The following is a 19,092-nucleotide window of genomic DNA, read 5'->3' as shown; positions in this document are numbered from 1 at the left end:
CCAATAATTAGATTATTAACATGGAAAATTAGAAACGTGTTCCAATTTTCTATGTCTAGAATCTAATTAGTGGAAGGTTGTCTTAAATTCATTCTCCTCACTGTCATGATGAGGAAAGCAACAGCAGGGGGTGAGGTGCCGGACCCCCGTCCCTTTCTCTCCTGCCCCTTGTCCCCCCCATGCTTGCTTCCCCTGCCACCTGTCCTTCCATGCCTGCACCCACTGCCTACCTTCCAACCCTTGCTCCCTATGCCTGTCCCCCACCACTCCCTACCACCCCCACCCCTTGCTCCTCTGTTCCTGTGCTCCCACCCCTATTGCACCCACCTTTTGCTGCAGCTAAGCTCCTCCAGAGAAGTCAGCAGCAGCAGGGCCACCCAGCCCAAGCTGTGCCTCCTCCACCTGCTACTCCCTCCTGCAGCCTGCCTCCCCATTAGTCTTGCCTCCCTTGGTGCCTGTGCCTACCTATCTCACTCCCTGCCCCCTGCTTTTACCTTCTCCTCCAGCTCTGCTCTGGCTTCAGGACACTCAGCAGCATTGCAGCCCCAGCCTAGTCCCAGCTAAACCTGGCCAAGGAGATGTGATAGCAGCTCATCGCTGGGCAGGGTTGGGGCTGAACAGACCAAAGCCAGAAGAAAATATAAGGGGAGAGGGAACAGCTGAAGGGAGGGGAGGTAGGGGATAGGCATGAGCACAGGGGCGAAAGTGGCAGGGGTGCAGACTGTAGCCCCCCGCAGTCTTCCTGCATTCCCCCCTGGCTGCATGCCCCTCCTCCACCAAGCAAGCTATTTGAATGAGGGCAGGCAGCCACTCAGCTCCAGCTTCAGGCTGGGACCTAAGGCCAAAGCTGGAGCTGAGCTATTGCCTGCCCCAAGTTGGTACTTGAATCCAAGACAAGGCTTTTTATTCCCATGTTGACTAGGGGGGAAAACCTAATTTTGGATGGGAGTAGATAGCGTACATCACAACACAGTTAAAAAACAACAACAAAAAAAGATTGACACATATTTTGACAGGCCTTAATACAGCACGAATTTTGAGTGACTTTGTAGAACAACATAGTAGCTGCTGCTTGAGAAGCAAATATTGACACCAATAGTTAGAAAGTGACCAGGGTAGCTCCGTCATAGTTGAGCAAAATAAATTTAGTGTCACCGATAAGAATAAAGTAGACTTTTAAAAATGGAAATGATTTGATCATCTCTGAGGCTAGCACAATGCTACAAAATCTAATTCGCTTGCTTAAATTTACTCGCATGAATCAAGATAGTAAGGCCAGGAAAGATCATTATAATCATCCAGTCTGACATCCAGTATAACATAGTGGCCATGTCCTTTCCTTAAACCAATGAAACATTTTAGATGAAGAAGATTGACATTGTTTTTACCTTGTTGTCTTAGAAATTGCAGCACATATGGCATAAAGATCATCCACTGCTCTGAGACCCCTCTGTTACTTAGATACAACAGGGTAAGGTGAGGACAGATTGCCAGCTTTAGCCCTGAATTTCCTTGGCTTCACTACTTTAAGCTAGACTCTTAAGAGCTTGGAAAAAAGAGCTGTATGAGCTGGACTCAGAATCTCCTGAGGACAGTGGGACTGACAATATTCCTTCAACAGAGTTAGGAGCAGGCCCCATGCTTACACATCTATAATAATAATAGGCTTAGTCTGTCTGTCTGGAGCACTCTGATTGGTTGTCTCAGCAGCCAGTCACAATGCTTACTGAAACAACCAATCAGAGTGCTCTCACAGCAAGAATAAGTGTTTTATTATTGTAGATCCTGATACATGTCAAACAGATATGCAGGCAAGTCAGAGCTAGAATGAAGCACCAGGGCCCCCTGCCATGGAGTAGCTGCCAAAGTTAAAAAAAAAAAAAAAAAAAAAAAAAAGTGGTGGGGGTCCCAATCCTCCCCCCCCCCGAGCCTGCCTGCCTCTCCCGTGACCAGGGGGTGAGCTGCCAGCGGGCCCTGAGCTGCGGTGGGGCCCTGGTGCTTCCCTCTGCAGCAGTAGTGCCCCTCCAGGACTACCCAGGCAGGGGGCCGGCAGGTGGGTGCTGCCTGAGGGGTGCCACTGCCGTGGAGGGAAGCACTGAGGTACCCCACAACTCAAGGGCTGTGCAACCCACTGGCAGCTTGCTCCCTGGCCACAGGAGATGCAGGCAGGCTCCAGGAGGAAAGAAAAAAGATCAGGCCCCTCGCCACTTCTTTTGTTTTTTTCCTCGGCAGAGCCTGCCTGCACAAAATGCCACCAGGTCACTCAGCCCCTGAAATGCAGAGCTTCCCTCTGCAGCAGTGGTGCCCCCTGGGGCCACCCAGGTGGGGTGCTAGCTGCATGGGTGCAGCCCCAGCTCACAGGCAGCATGCACTGGATCTAATGGTGCACAAGATGCTAGAAGCCCGGTCGTGCTTGGGGAAGCTCAGGCTTGGTGGGCTTCCAGTGCCTAATGCACCGTCCCTGCTGCCTTCCTGCTGCCTGGGACCACCTGGGAATGGGCTGGCTGTCCCAGGAAGGCGGCAGGAGGGTGGCTGGGTGTGCTGGCAGCTGGAGAAGGTGGCAGGGATGGTGCATGGGGCACTGGAAGCCCAACAAACCCGATCTTGCCTGAGCATCCCCAGGCTTCCAGCACCCCATGCACCATCCCCACCGCCTTTTCCAAGTAAGGCACTTGGACACATGAGGAATATCACTGTAATTTGTTATGTAGCAAACTAAAATACATGGGATGTGTTTTAGTTTGCTACATAAAACAGTCATTTAAATCAAAACACACTGCCAAACGTGTACACAGTTATGAAATGTAATCGTTACATGCCGCTGAACGTGTACGCTGTTGCACAATTAAATTGTTAAAAAAGGCAATTAAGCCACTAAAAGGGGCAATTTCTTCACATGTACAAGGGCCCTTAGTCACGTATACAAGGGCCCTCTTATTCTATGACTATAAAGTCATGAAGTCAGACTTTTGACAAAATATGTATTTACATTTCTAAGCCTATGTTTACACATGGGCAGCTTTATGTAGACTTTTCAAGGGTGAGAAGTATTGATTCTGTTAAAGTATTCAATCAAAGGATAACTAAAAATCCTGTCTTTAAAGAAATATTTTTCCAATAAAAATGTAATCGCAAATGTTTTGTGGGTTTCAGCTAGTTTTTATTATATCATAGGCTTACCATTGTAACATTTTTTGCTACAAATGGGCTCTATAGGCATCATAAAACTATGACTTTAAAGGAGGAACTGTGTTTTGGTTTCATATGTTAATGAACCAAAAGAGTTCCAAGATGATAGTTTGAAACATCTCAGAAGGTGCTGCCAATCTGAAAAAAAATAAGAGACAGTTTATGGTTATTAATGATGTTGTGCTGAATGAAAGGAGGCATTTTGTCTGACCTTCCCCCAGCATCTGATGTACTGTAAATTTTTTTACAGTTTTAAATATCCGAAGCATGCAAAAGAGGCAGTGCACATTTTTAAAGCTGACAAGTAGTATAATTGAAGGGCAGGTGCCCAGAGGGAACAGGAAATAAGGCTGGCAGCCAAACAAAAATCTCCCTTTCCCCCACTGCAGTAAAATTATTTTAAGGGAAGTCCTCTTCATGCAGTGGCAAAAATCATTACAAGGAGATTTACAATGTATTGCTATTGATCAAAATAATTTGTCACTATTGATCAAACCTTTCTCCTAACAGAGATAATCCTTCAAGGTCTGGAAGTCTATTGCATAATATAAATTCCTGTTAGATGTAATAAGCTATATATGGTGGAAAGCATAGATTCCTCTTCCCACTTGTGAGTCATATTCAAAGGCCTGGTCCATGGCTCACTGAAGCCAATAGTAATGTGTTATGTGAAGCTTTAGATCAGACCCATAGCAGGGCTGTTTATAACCTCTTTAAAGATGAATACCTTGGACTGTTGCTGTGACATAGGTATGAATACTTCAGGTTTCTCTGCACAGGCTGCTTACAATCCCTAGTTCCCTGGCCTTAAGTTGACAAACTTGTTCTGTTAAAATGATCATTGGTGTGATAGCACATAATGTTGCTATACCAGTTTAGATCAATAGACTTCAGAAAAAAAGTTCTAATGATACAAATGGAGAAAATGTACATCTCCCAAAATTAGCGGACCTAATTTTACTTGGCCTCGTGTTACAGAGTAATTTACAATGCGGAAAGTGAATGTAACCCATTTCCAAGTCTGTGCTTACACAAATTGTTATGAGGATAGGCATGTTGCTTGCCTGGAGAAATGCATTTCTGGAGTACATATTCAGTGGACTGAACAGGTCATTCTAGATTTGCATATCAAGGGTGGCAGCATTCTGGTTGGGTTTTCAGGAAATCTGGTCAGAAAATCTTGCAACATTCAGTGCTGTAGTCCCTAAATCCCTTGATACACCTAGACAGTTTTTTTCAGTTTTTTCTAGAGCTGAATTAGAAAAGGACATTGGGTGTTGACAATGACATGCCATAGTGCTGATTTCAGAACTGCATCTGTTGTGGTGGTGCCTATTTTGGTGCCTCCTCGCAAAGGGAGCACCTGGAGCTGTTGCCCCATTTATACTCGCATCTGCCACCCCCACCAGTTATTGTACTGGTGAGTACAATCCTACAGTTAACAGATCAGGATGCATACCTGGTAGGTCTGTGCAAAGCGGCTAGTATTCTCTTGGGATTCAGACTTGGCCAATTCAGGGGAGAATGATTCGATTCGGTGATTCAAATCACTGTCCTGAATCGATTCAGCCGAATCTGATTCAGAGATTCAGCCGCCGCTGGATCAGCCGAATCTTCAAATTGAACAGGCCTCATCCCCCGCTTGTTCTCCTAGCCCCATCAATGGCTGCCCTACCTGTCCCCAGCATCCTAGCACTTCAAAAAAAAAAAAAAAGCCCCGTACTCACTGGTTCCTGCCAGCCAGAGGGCATGAACCGAAGTTTCGCACAGCCCTAATTCTTGGGATAGTGGGAGTTCAGGGTCCCAAATATTGTTCCAAGGACTGCTTATACTTTTTTTCCCCCGGTGACTGCTTATCTGAAACAGCCCTGGGAGCAGAGAGTAGAACTGGATTTCTCTCTGTGAGGAGATTGTCATAACCATTAGGCCAGGGGTGGACAAAGTGTGGATCCAGCCAGCAGTGGACTCCATCTCCCAGCAGCCTGTCACCATGAAGACCCCAGCTGCAGTTCTGCTATGATACTGCAAAGCTGGAGTTGCCATGGAGACCAACCCCATCTGTGCTGGGAGTCACTCACTCCTGAGAATTTCTTCTGCTCAAGCAAATGCCTGTATGTACTGTGGCTTCTCCCAAAAGAAAACATGATCCTCCAGCATTCCCCCCGTGACTCTGCCCTAGAGAGACAGTTTTTTTCTCACTGCTGCTACAGTAGGGAGCAGAACACACCCACTTCATAATCCCCACATTATGCTACAGGGAAACACAGGCTAACAATGGGCAGTCTGGGTCAGCTAAACAGAGCTGGTCTATGCACTGGTGCCATCTGTTGCCAGGCAGACTAAGGAAGCCTGCAGAGCATGCTAATGTGTGCACAGGCCTGCCCTGGCTGCCCAGTGTCAGCACTGTGAGCTCTCCACTCTTCAGGGCCTCAGCATTCAAATTACCGTATGCACAGCACATTTCTCTACCAAGAGAATAAACCTAAGAGAATTCTCCCAGATTATTTCAATGAGTGTACTCAGTCTATGCCTTATTTTAGGTTTCTACATTCCTTTTTGCAGCCATACCTTTCTCACTTAGCAGCTCTCAATGCTTCATGGGTTTAGCATAATTTTGCTTACAATGATAGCAATAATAAAGCAGAGTCTCCTGTTTTTTGTTATTCCAGGTCCCACCAAACCAACATATTTGAAGAATTGGATTTTTCTCTGCTTTGTCATCCACACACTAAGTTCTGCTTGCAGAGCTATATTTCTGTATGCCTAGAGGCACTGGCCTAAGTAGTCTTTTATTGTTGATGATACAGAGATCCCAGGCACCAGGGCACATGCATGAGGGGAGGCAATGGCAGTGGGGCAGGTGCCAAGAGGCACAGGCACAGGGGAGGTGGTGGCAAAGGGTGGGGGGTCAAGCTGCTTGCCCCTCACACTTCTGCTTTCCCCACCACTACCCCCTGCTTCTGTTTTTCCTACCACAGAGTTGGGATAGATTAATTTAAAACAACTGTCAGATAATTAGCTTCTATACATTAAAATCTTAAATTTGAAGTTATTTTGGATTCAGATAAGTACAAGAGATATAATAGTGTCTGTATTTATGAGTAAATACTGGGCACGTCTATACATGCCCCGATGGTGCGGTTGTTACTGTGCCATCTTTTAGTACTTTCTTTTGGAAGTACTAAAGGATGGCACAGTAACAGCCCATACTGCACCATGTACTGCACTATGCACACTGTGCATGGTTATTTTTAGCTGCTATGTCGCCATAGTAATGCACTATACTGAGGGAGCGCATCACTATGGCAATACAGCTATGAATTTTGCCCGCAGACACTATATTGCCATAGTGCATTGCTACAGCAACATAGCAACACATCTAGATGCACCCACTGGGAAAGAAACTATTTCTCTGAAGATTCATGTAGAAGTGAACTTAGGCTAGGATTAACCTAAAGGGAAATGAAGAAAATTGTGTAGCAAACCTTTAGAGAATAATGTACCATTGCAGTCTGAGCACTTTGGAAAAATGTGGGTCAGATTTCAGGAAAGACCTGTTTCCATGTGAAACCTAAAACTCAGGCTAGCTTACTTGTAGCCATGCTGCTGCTGGACAAGCAAAGGCTTATCACCATACAACACCAGGCTCTGGGTATGTCAAATACAGATCTCATCCCTAAAACTCTGTCTGTTTGCTGCATCACTTTCTGCTTGTAAAGCAGCCACTTTTGCTGAACTCTAGCAAGAAGCTGTTCACTAATATGCAATTAGAAGACCTCTTTGAACATCTTAGCTTAAAAGGGAAGAGCTAATAATATGCTTGTTCTTTAGTTCGAAGAGCAAGAAGTGCTAATTTTTTTCTTGCTCCAATTTAGGGCAAATAGTTAATTGGGTCAATCTTTTTTCTTTTTTTTTTTTTCTGTTCTTGAAGGCCATGACAATTGGTATACCCAGGAAGCACAGTGGGCTTCTTTTAAGTTTTGATCCTTCATTTGGTTAATCTTAGCTACATGGCTGAGGACCCCCTGTTGGATCTTGGGGTTTTGTTTTTTTTTGTTGTTTTTTTTTGGGGGGGGGGGGTTCGTAGGGAATGTTAGTATACTGTTTTTCAAGAGCCCCTATTTCTCAGGCTAAATGCTTTAAAAGGCTTGATTTTCAGAAGTTCAGCCCCCATTGCCTTCAAGATTTGTGTATGCTCAGCACTTTGGAAAAGTCAGTTCTTTCACCTTTAGATTTCTAATTATGTTTTTTGGATCCTAAGTTTAGGTACTCTTTTTTTTTTTTCTGCGTAGTAGCCTTATTGTCAGTGTTAGGTCTGCAGGAGGAAGATGATGTGTGAACTCCTGTATATTCTATCAGAGCCACTAATGCCAAACTTATGCAATGCTTTGATAAAGTTTTCTGTTGTTCGTGTTACCTTTCCCTGTTGATGACACATCTAGCAAATGAAAGAATGAGGTATTCCTGCTGTCAGTCTTAACATTAAAAAAGAACTCTGACGTCAAGTCCATCTCACTCTTTTTTTCAAGGTTTACTGTCAGGTTCCCATTCATTTGTTCATTCCTACGATGTCTAGAGTGAATTAATTTGTTATTTCCAATGTAACTTTGTTTCTATTTCTATTTTCAGTTTTTAAAAATCCCAGAAAAAATTGATCTTAGCTTTCTTTTTTTTTTAAATGAAAAACAGTCCCCACCTCAGCTTGGGGATAAATTTGATCATACAAGGGAGCTTCAAATTCATCTAAGCAAACATTTTATTTTCTAAGGTAATGCTCTTGCAAACATTTGCACTCATCATTTTAAACACAGGTGAATTCAGTCACAGGCATAAGAGTTTGCAGGATCATTCTTGGCTGATGAAAGAGAAACAATCAGCTCCTAAGCTGTTGTAAAGTCTTCCTCAACGGGAGGAAGAGCACCAGGTTCTGGCCCTCAATGAGTAGAACTTACTAAAAAAGATCCCAAAAACCCAAAAATAATTTCCCCCACAAACAAGGGGTCTATTCTTTCAGCAATTGATGAACTGTTTCTTATAGCCACAATAAGAGAATGGAATATACTCTCTGGGTCCCTCATCCTGCATCGCTACAGTCTGTGGAAGTTGTCACTGACTTCACTGAGTGTAACATCAGCCTCTAGTTTTTCAAATGACTCACTTGCTGAATTATTGCCTGTTATTAAATAGTGAAGGCTCATATCCTTCCTATGTCAATGTCTATGCTGCCTGGAAAAAAAATGAAGAGGAAGTTCAACTTTTAAAAACATTTTTTTTACAGTCCGAAGCCAAACAGAACTTAGATTGCAAAGATCATTTTTGCCCAAGGCCATAATTTTAACATTAATATTCCACATTCTAAAGCTGTAAGATAGCTAGGTACGAGAAACTGCTCAGTAGGTAGAAAGTCTAATTTATGGAATGGAGGAATATGTGCAGATGAAGTAATAAACACGAATAAATTTTATTTATGTAAGTTATTTTGCCAATTTACTCTGTAGTCTTATTTCAAAACATTTTTATGATGAGATAAAGCTTGTTTAAATGATGTAAAATTAACTTCAAAGGGTCAAAAATAGCTAAATATGTGTATGCAGTTCAAATTGTATTGCCTTAAACAGCTAAGACCCAGAACTTTCTCATAATTATTTAAATTAATTTCTGTTGTATTTCAGAGCTCAGTGAAAATAATCTTATAGGTGATAGCATACATTTACTGCAAGGAAAAAAGGTAGAACAAACCACATGTGAGGTAAGAAAAATAATTTCTGTTCAAAATCTAATACTCTTACTATATAAATAGCAAATTTCCTGCATCTCTTCAGCATGAGTTTGTCACTAATTGAGTTTATACTCATTGTGAATACATATCTGGGAAGCTGAGTTGAAAAGAAGACTCGAATGTCAACTTGAGTTACGTTCCATATTTGTTATGCAACCCATACAAGGTTTAATACTTTACCATCTTTTTTCCTCAGTGACTAGGTATATGTTAAATTAATATGCAGGAATTTTCTATGACAAGACCTATGCTAAATGCTTAGATCAGTTTGCCAATTGCTACATTGGTACATACTTTCTCTTCATACTTTTTGAATTCATACAAATGTGTAGTATGTCTCTTGATGTTCTGCTTTATATTACTATGCTAGTTAACTAACTAATATGAGCAATTCAGGAAATCTGATCCCGGGCTTGCATAATAACAACAACAATGACACAAAAGTAGTTAACAAATCCATCAGCTGGTAAGAACTGAGCAGAGGCACGTGAGGAGTTGTAGCAAGTTAAGGGCTTAGGCAACTGGCATTTTGTTTTTCTTTCAATTTATTTCCAACAAAGAGCAGTCACCAGCCAATATTTTTACTTGAAGGGCAAGATGTTCATCTGGTAGATATCAGCTTAGCTCCACTGGTACCAGTGGAAGGGCATATCTACACATGCTATTAAAGTGAAGCAGTAAACTCTGGTGCTTATTACACTGGAATTTATAGCTCCTGGGTTCTGCATTTACACACATGTCTGGGACAGCAGCATGTTCAGCCAGGTTGGAGCAGCCCCCACCTGGCAGGAGATCAAGGGCAAGGTTCCCTCTAAGGTGCGCACGTGCGCAGCCGTGGACAACTAAAATTGTGGCCACACACAGCCTTTTCAAGGCTGCGCACCAGGAGAGGCTAGAGCCGCATTAGGGCTAGGGAGTGGAGCACTTCCCCGGAGCCGGAAGAACCAATGCCAGCCGCCCGCCCAAGCCTCCATTCCTGCCTTGCCTCACCTCGGGGAGGAGCCGCTGCCTGCCCTGAGTGAGGCTCTACCGGCCCCAGGACACTGCTCTGCTCCCCGGCATTGCCTCTGGGGGTGCGTCCCATGCACATGGACTAAGGTGGTGCGCTCACAGACCACTGCTCCTTAGAGGGAACATTGATCCAGGGGTTCAGCCTGCCAGCCCATGGCTGCTCTGAACAGGCTCAATGTGCTGCAGAGGGGCTGGCTGGGGCATGAGGATGCTTCAGTGCAGGGCTAGCTGACAGGCAGCCCCCACACTGGAGCACCCTCATGTCCCAGCTGAGTGCATCAGAATCTACACCTGCACTGCTGCAGAGTAAAAAAAACTCTGTAGAAGTATAGTACTTGTATTTACAAGGACTACCAGGCTGTGGACTTAATTTAGTTTCCTGCAGCCTAATAGGGCCATTTACTGATGAGCTAATTACTCTACTCCACAGTAAACATCTTGTGAGATGCACCTGAAGTATGCTAATTTACAACAGCAAATGGAGGCAGTCCTCAGAATTATGACACAATTGGTTCCTGAAAACCACATCTTAATACGAAACGTTGTAACTTGGAACCGATTTTTCCCATAGGAAACAATGTTATAAATGGGGGATTGGTTCCTGAACCAAGGCCCGATACCCTATTTTCACCAAAGATAACCCAGAATTATGTACTCAATCAAATATAGATGAGTAATATAGCTACATTAATGTATTCATATTGTAAATAGCAATCATATTGATTTGGAAGGACTTGGAGGTGACTTTGCTGGACTTTTTGAAGGGATCTTGGCTGGAGTCTTCTCAGGAGTCTTGGCTGCAGGTTTTTCTGGAGTCGTGTCTGCTTTCTTAAAGAAAGTGTCCAAGGAAGTTTGGACAGCTGCTCTCCAGGGAGATGGGCGACACAGCGAACTTGTTCGCTGGCATGGCATCACGTCAGATAAAGCGTCGTAAAGTTGAAATGTGATGTCAGAAGGTTGAAATGGGGTCTCAATTTATAAATGTTGTAAGTGCGAAACGTTGTAACTCAAAACATTGTAAATCGAGGACTGCCTGTATCCCAAAGCCAATAATATCCATAAGAACTTACTAAAAGCAGTCATTGGAGCACAGACAATTTGATAGATTTTGTTTTACAGCAGCATATTTTGCTTGGTGAAAACACTACGCTCCAAAGAAGGCTCCTGTGTGGGCTTTCTGAACTCAGTCCACAGAACAATTCTACAGGCACCATAAAAAGGATTCCAGCCTTATTTTGGTTTTCAGTCAAGGAGTTTTTTTGGAAGTCTTTAAAATACCCCACCAAAAGTCAAGATAGCAGTTATTAGCTTGCCTCTAATTTGGCTACTCCCATTGTGTGTGAAATGCTTTGGACCTGGTCTAGAAGTCCATAAACTGAGTTAAAAGGGAAATGCATGGCCTGGGAACCTCTGCATTTTGTTGGCAGCTTCAAACCTATTGGCTCTGATTTTTGAGAAGTCAGTTTTGAAAAAATTGGACTGTGGTGCTTTTTTAAACAACACGTGTGTTTGGTACTCACTACCCCTGAAACTCACTTTCCTCAGAGTGCCAGGCTCAGGGTAACATTTGTAGAATTGCCTTGTAACCTTCTGGACCCTTATGATCGTTGGCTGCTTCCATTTTTGTTTAGAGTCAAACTGCATAGGAAGGGTGAAAAAAATAAGCAAACGTCTGGGGATTTTTTTTTCCTCCTTCAACTTAAAAACAGCCAAATGGACATCTCTGAATGCCTTTGAAATTTAAATCTCTCTGCATTCTGCAACCTGATGCTTTATTCCATCTAAGACTACATGTAAATCTCTGAAAACAGGGACAAATGGAATGAAAATATAATTTGAGGGAGAGCGGCATGAATGGCACTACGATAATTATAGCATACCATCAAGAGTATCACATGGAAGCTTTACTCTGCATTTATTTTCATACCCTTGTTCTTGTTTGTTCATCTCTGGCAGGGCTCACTTGATGACTCAAACTCTTTGTAGCATATTGGGAAGGATATAAAATATGAAGTAATACAGTCTTTGGGCTAATACATTTTCAAAAATGTTTCATGCCTCATTTCTCACGTAAATTCTTAGGTTGCATTCAGCCTTCAAAGTGTCATTCATATTCATGAAGAAAAAAGAGCTACTGTTCATTACTTTCACTGATAAGCTATAAGCACTGTCAGGCTTACCCACCAAGGACTGCATCAGTGCACCAGGAGAGTGTTTTCTCCTGATGTTCCTGTCATGAGGACATTGTGACCAAAGGGGCAGATTATGGACAAACAACAAAAGCACATGATCTGTTCTTTTCTTGCTTCAGAGAGCTATGGAAGCCCTGACTTTCTCTGTGTTTTTAACCCCATTCAAACTCTCACCCAGAAGGTTCTGCCTGTTTGAATGAGACCTTTGGTGGGAATCCATCTTGACTTTCCTTCTTTAGCTAGGATGAAAAATCTGCTTCTCTGTCTAGGGCATTCCCACCCGTTATTGCCAGGGAAGTAAGGAATGGAGACCTAGAATTAAACTTGAGCCTCCAAGTGTGATTCACAGAAAGGAGAAACAATTTTAAGTTTGGAGACACTTGATGAAATAAGCATTTTGGATAAATCAGAAGGCAAGTGGATGTCAAGCTGTGTTTAAGTGACAGGCACTGGTTTTATATGTATACAGTATAATGTCGAAAATTGCATCTCTCTCGGCCTTTTGTTTTGTAACATTGCTGTTAACACTGCTGTTTTGGCTGTTTTTTGTGTACTGTCCTTATGGTCAAGGTGGTGAATTATGAGCAATGGATTCCACCCCAAGCCCTGAGTCCAAGCGGGTCTAGCAACAGTGAAATGGTAAGTTGTTGTGAAAAACGTTCTACTTTTATTTAGAGGTGAGCATGCAGAAAACCCAAGCAAGTCCCAAGAAGTCATCCTCCCACTTCACTCAGCCTTGGTGAGGCGGCAACTGGAGTACTGCATCCAATTCTGGGCTCCACACTTTAGAAAGGATGTAGAGAACCTTGAGAGAGTCCAGAGAAGAGTCACGCACATGATTAGAGGACAAGAGAGCAAAGTGCTTACTTATGAGGAGAGGCTGAGAGCTGTGGCACTCTTCAGCCTGGAGAAGCGCAGGATCAGGGGTGACTTGGTGGCAGCCTATAAGTACATCAGGGGTGTGCATCAGGATCTGGGGGAACACCTGTTCACCAGAGCGCCTCAAGGGATGACAAGGTCTAATGGTCACAAACTGCTGAAAGACTGTTTTAGACTGCACATAAGGAAAAACTTCTTTACCATCCAAGTCTCTAGAGTCTGGAATAGACTCCCCCCCAGAAGAAGTGCAAGCACCTATTCTGGATACCTTTAAAAAATGCCTGGTTGCTTATCTTGCCAGGGTGATCTGATCCCAGCTGACTTCCTGCCCCTTGGGCAGGGGGCTGGACTTGATGATCTTGCGAGGTCCCTTCTAGACCTAATATCTATGAAATCTATGAAAAAAATGGATTATTGATTTTCTTCACTTGATAAGAGTTCCCAAAACTTAGACCTCTTTCCAATTCTGGAGTAATAATCATGGAATCACTTTCTTCTCTATGGAAACAAAATGTCTAATTCCTGCAGTGAGATTCCACTAGGAAAGAATATCCAAGTCCAACCCTAACCATGCTTTGTTGGCCAAATGGTAGGTTCTGAGTTGGTGGAAGTTCAAAGTTGAAAAAGTAGGGATCTGAGTTTCATGGGCAGAGATGTACAAAAGAAATTCATCTAGTGTCTGCATGAAACCTGGTTGAACATTGCTTTAGCAATTCTTTATGAGAGATGCATTATCCCAAATCCCTTAATACAATTTGGAATATTTTATATAGGTTATTTTACTGCATAAATTTTTTAGAAAAGCAAATGTTTTATCACAGCATAATATTTACATGTGTATAATCTAACTTGGAAGCAACATTGCAGATTACCAATATTTTCCAAGAAATATTATAAAAATATTTATCATGGTAAGATTATAATATAGGAACACAAAAATGACTCTAAGTTTACTCTCTATCATAATTCACTTCAAATTTAATTCAAGTCCAAGTCAAAGGTCATAGGAATGTAGGGACTGGAAGGGACTCCCTGAGTCATCAAATCTAAGCCATTGATTTGCAAACAAATTTTGAATCAAGAATTCCTCAAAATTGTGACTTCAAACTCATACACAACTAAAAGGTACAAAAGACTCTACAACATGCCATAAGTTAAAGCAAGGGTGACAAGGCCATCAGTCATAGCAGTGACAGAGAAGAAGAAAATGTCTCTATTTAGATACAGGCAACCCCTGCTTAACTCTGTTTCGCTTAGCGTTATTTCTCTATAACGCTCATTTTTAAATTGATACATGATTCCACTTAGCGCTCAGTGAGTTTCATTATAACGCTCGCAGTCACCATCTTGGGTCATTAAAAACACTTACAGTCACCATCTTGGGTGATCAAAAACTTTCAGTTTCACTTAACGCTAGTTTTACTTAATGCTCGGTTTTTCAGAAACCAATTAAGAGCACTAAACAGGGGTTGCCTGTAGTCAGATATACATTTCGTTTTGGATTCTTATGTAAACTAAAACTAAAACTACAGACATTTTGAAAGCACTTTCTGTCAGTAAATTCTAGGTATTCAATGGTTATTTGTGCCTACAAAAGATATCCATTATATTTATTATTAAGGACATTTTACATTTAATTAACATTAAATACTGCCCAACAAATGCTTTTAAAACGAAGAGGATTACAGTTTACCCATCAGTAAAATTACCTGAGTAGCTTATATGCAGATTTTCTTTTAATGTCCCTGAAACAAAAATCCAAGGTCAAATCTCCAGACCTTGTCTTTGCATAGTAGTAAGAAGTGGATGCTATCATAATTTTCTGCTTGTGTATTCTGATTCCATATACACTTTGGCACTCTTTTTGAAAAGCGAATTCACAAAGTGTAAGACAATGGAATTAAATGCTCTATTTTTATTCTGTGGTAAACCAACTTCATGAATCTGAACAGCCTAAAGAGTACCCTGGCTTTTTCCCCTATTTCTAATTCTACCTGCATTTAGTTTGGGCCCAACATTCACACTGAGAAATGAAATGCGCAGTTTTAAACCTCTCACTGGTTTATTGCAAGGAACTATAAGACCAGACCCTCAGCTGAAGTAAATTGGGTATAGGTCCCCTGAAGTCTATGTTCATTAACATCGGATGCAAAGCTGGTCTCTAATGCCCAAATACATAAATATACAATGAAAAATATTGAAATGCTTTTCATCTTGCAGACGGTATTCTGATGACATGTTCTTAGATATGTAAACTCTTTCTTTTATTTTGCTAGGTCATGCTTGGTTCAACCCAATTTCCAGTACTCTATTACATCTCAAGAACCTATTTAGTCTGTAATCTTTTCTCCATTATTTTTTCAGCCCTTTACCCCTGTCCATTTCTCAAACTCTATGCCCCTTCTGCAAGAGCAATCATTAAGTTTGCAAATTAACTTCTGTTTTAACTCTGCTTCCACTTGTTTGGGATTGAGGGGACTGTGAGTTTACCAAGGGCCTCTGTTGTTGCAGCAAGAGCAAATAATCTCCCAGTGTAGTATGCTACCTAAAAACAACCCTTTGCTTTTCCATAGTACTCTCAATAGTTACTTATTTCTGTTTATATAACTCTCAAGCCTCAGTACAATAACATCTGAAGTACTGTCTTAGAAGTATGGGAATCCATATTGATAAGATTAGTGTATGCTGTGCTTCCTGAATGTGTGTTATGTTGGATGCTTCACCATATTCTGTGTATACAAAGTGCTCCATAAGTGGCTTTTCCTGACTATTACTGAGACCCTGAAAACCCTGTAACCAAAGCGAGGGCTGATGAAGCCCAGTATCTCTCAAGATCAAGCTCTAAGAAATATAACTGCATATAATAGACTCTGCGGGTAGTACTGATGCAGCCTTTCCTGTTTTAATTTTCGACTACAGTTTATGTATATAAGAAAATAAAAAAGAGCCATAATGTGTAGCCTGCTTGCTGGGGAGAGTTCAACAAAGGTCTCTGTGTTTCTACTTTCTGATAATAATAGCAGTGGCAGTTAATTATTTGTAATTTTACAAAATCTGTTGACACACTAGGCCAATTCTCTGCTGGTACGTGTGGATGAAACACCACTGAAATCAAAGAACTGCATCTATTTACAATAGCAGAAAATAAGGCCCATTACATTTGCCATAATGCATAATTATAAATTACGGTTACCACTGTGACAGAAAAATCCACCATTGTAAAACATATTGGAGATTTATCCTTTTTTATTTTTCATGTATATTTACTTTTGCTGGCTGTGACTGGAAGGCAATTATCACTTGAATTACTGACATTTGACCATAGAAAAGAGCTTGTTCTCTATAGAAATACAGAATATCCATGCTAAACTCCTTAAGTAAGTCAGCTGCAGGAGCATCTGCCTCTGAGAACTATGTTCAATTAGCATTTAAATTTGCCAATATTATATAGGCAGACAAGGTTCTTTGGGTGAATCTGATATCTTTTATTACACCAACTTAAATAGCTGGAAAACAACGTTTAAGCAAGCTTTCAGGTTCAAAAACCCTTCATCAGGCTAAGGAAGGTTCAGCAGTTGGTGTGTGCTCTTCCTGGATGGAACGAAGAATAAAGAAGCCAGAGGCTGGGCTGGTATGCATACAAGATAGGCAGTCAGTGAAGATGTAGATTGAGGAGTCAATGGGTGAGAGAGAGGCTGGGTGGGGGGTATGGAAGGGGGATGAATAGTGGAGAAGTACCTGGGGAGTCGGATGTCAGGCAGGTTATAATGTATCATAAATCCAATGTCTATATTTAGTCCATGATTTTTAGTACCCAGGTTGTTGATGAAGTGATGATAGGCTTGTCTCTCAGAAGTGTTTTTAAGTTTTATTTGAGGATCGGGACTGAGAGATTGGAGAGAGAGTGGCCCTCCTGTGAGAAATGTGCCCCCACCGGTCATTGGGTATTTCTGTCTTTGATGGATTTCCGGTGTGCGTTCATTCTGGTGCGCAGTTGTTGTCTGGTCTCTCCTACGCATTTTCCATCAGGGCATTTGGTACACTGGATGAGATATATCACATTTCTGGAGGTGCAGCTGTAAGATCCAGGAATGCTGATGGCTCTGTTGTGGGGTGTAGTAATAGTGGGGTGGTGGAGATATGTTGGCAGGTTTTGCATTTCTTGTCCTGGCACGGCCTGGATCCTTTTGGTGTGTTCTGGGCTTGAGGAAGTTTGCTTCTGGTGATGAGGTTAGCGAAGTTCGGTGCTTGTTTGAAGGCTAGGATGGGTGGCTCTGGGAAGATCTCTTTAAGAATAGGGTCTCTTTCTAGTACGGGTTGCAATTGTTTGAGGATTTTCCAAATGGGTTCGAGGGAGGGGTGATATGTCATAACCAGCGGTGTGCAATTTGTGGGGTTTTTTCTTCTGTACTGCAGCAGTTCTTCACGTGGTATCTGGGTGGCTCTTTCTAACGTGTGATCCATCTCTCTGGTGGAGTGTCCTTGTTGGGTGAAAGCCTTTTTAAGATTGGTGAGGTGGCAATCCCGGGTGTTCTCTTCAGTACAGATGCGGTGGTATCTGAGGGCTTGGCTGTATATCACAGCTTTTTTGGTGTGTTTGGGGTGATTGCTGGTTCTGTGCAGATATGTATGTTGGTCTGTGGGTTTCTTGTGTAACATGGTCTGTATTTTATCATTCTGGATACTGATCGTTGTGTCTGAAAAGGAGATGTTGGTGATGGAGTATTCTAGAGAATTCACACACACACACACACACATACACACACAGAGTAAAAGCTCTGTTATCCAGCATCCCCCGGGAGCACTCAGGCCTGAGTGCTCCCCACTATAGGGTTATAGGAAGAAATTATAAGTCCCCCTTTCCATGGAAAGTGGAGCCTGGAAAATCACTCTCCTAGAAGTCACTCCTTCCATAGAAAGCCAGTAGGGAGACAAATAGTAAAAGGTTTTTTTCAACATGATGAAAGAATTATGCAGACAAGACAGACCATAAGTTTAGAGCTAGAAAATAGGACAAACACAGAGTCTTATCCTCTCATCTGGCTACTCCTAACCTCCCATGAGAGTCCTTGCCAAAGATCTAGAATTCAGCCTTTCTGCTGATTCTACCACTTCTGGAAACTGGGGCCAGCGATCCCCTGCCCTGCAAACCTCAGTTTGAAAGACAAATGTTCTAGCCTAGCTGAGATCTAAAAATCCTGCAAGCCAACCCTTCATCCACCCCCACACAATTAGCATTATTCTAATACTCATGAGTCACCAAATTCTTCCCAAAATCCCTGGTGTGCCCGAGGTACCTGGTGTCTAGCTTGCTTGATAGGTCACTACTCCCAGATGCCTTTGCTATTGTAGATAGAGTTGATTGCTCAGCTGTAGGCGGACAATGCCAAAGGGGGGCCAAACCACCAGCGGTTCCTTCTTTCTGCTATTGAAAGAAGCAATTGTCCTGCTCCTAGAACACAATGGCAGAAGTTGTGGCATCACGTAGCAGTTCCAACCATTCCCTGAGATCCTTGGCTAAGCCATACCCAAAACTATAAAGATATACATAGGCAACATAACATAATCCATGCTGTGATAGTAATAGCATAAATGGATACAGCATACATGAGCTTTCTAATGAGACCACACATGCCATATCAGTACAAGAACAACACAGGAAAACAATTATGACATGCTGTGACCTCTAGAACATAACAGGGTGCATTTAGTGCATCTACTAAAAATTGCAAATTATTGTCCAGATCATTGTGAATATAACCCACAAATGGAAACCAGGAAATTCAAGGAAGCACCCCTATTCTAGGACAGCATTTACACACATGCCTAAATTAAGCACTTGCTTAAGCCCTCCTTCATAAGTCAAGACTTAAGCATGGATCATTCACTGTCACTATTAGTTAATTGTAGAGCTTACATGTTTGAGAGTTTAGAAGGTTTGATTAGTGTTCTTGCTGTGAGGATGCTTTTTCAAGTAGTCCTCTTATTCCCATGTGCATTGCATTAGTCCTTTAGGGTTGTTAGTTGTGGCCGTGTAGCAGA

General features: G+C 42.2%; 1 protein-coding gene across 1 annotated transcript in view; it reads left to right on the top strand.

Moving 5' to 3' along the window:
- SAMSN1 (SAM domain, SH3 domain and nuclear localization signals 1) overlaps positions 1-19,092 on the top strand; it is a 129,751-nt gene that overhangs the window by 31,170 nt on the left and 79,489 nt on the right. Inside the window, exons 6-7 of the mRNA XM_019476574.2 lie at positions 8,862-8,938; positions 12,742-12,810. Of these exons, the coding sequence (XP_019332119.1) occupies positions 8,862-8,938; positions 12,742-12,810 (146 nt within the window). The remainder of the gene's footprint in view (positions 1-8,861; positions 8,939-12,741; positions 12,811-19,092) is intronic.

Source organism: Alligator mississippiensis, chromosome 1 (genome assembly GCF_030867095.1).
Source record: "Alligator mississippiensis isolate rAllMis1 chromosome 1, rAllMis1, whole genome shotgun sequence".
Taxonomy (NCBI): domain Eukaryota; kingdom Metazoa; phylum Chordata; order Crocodylia; family Alligatoridae; genus Alligator; species Alligator mississippiensis.
Note: the sequence above shows the minus strand (reverse complement) of the source record. Positions and strands in the feature narration are given on the sequence as shown.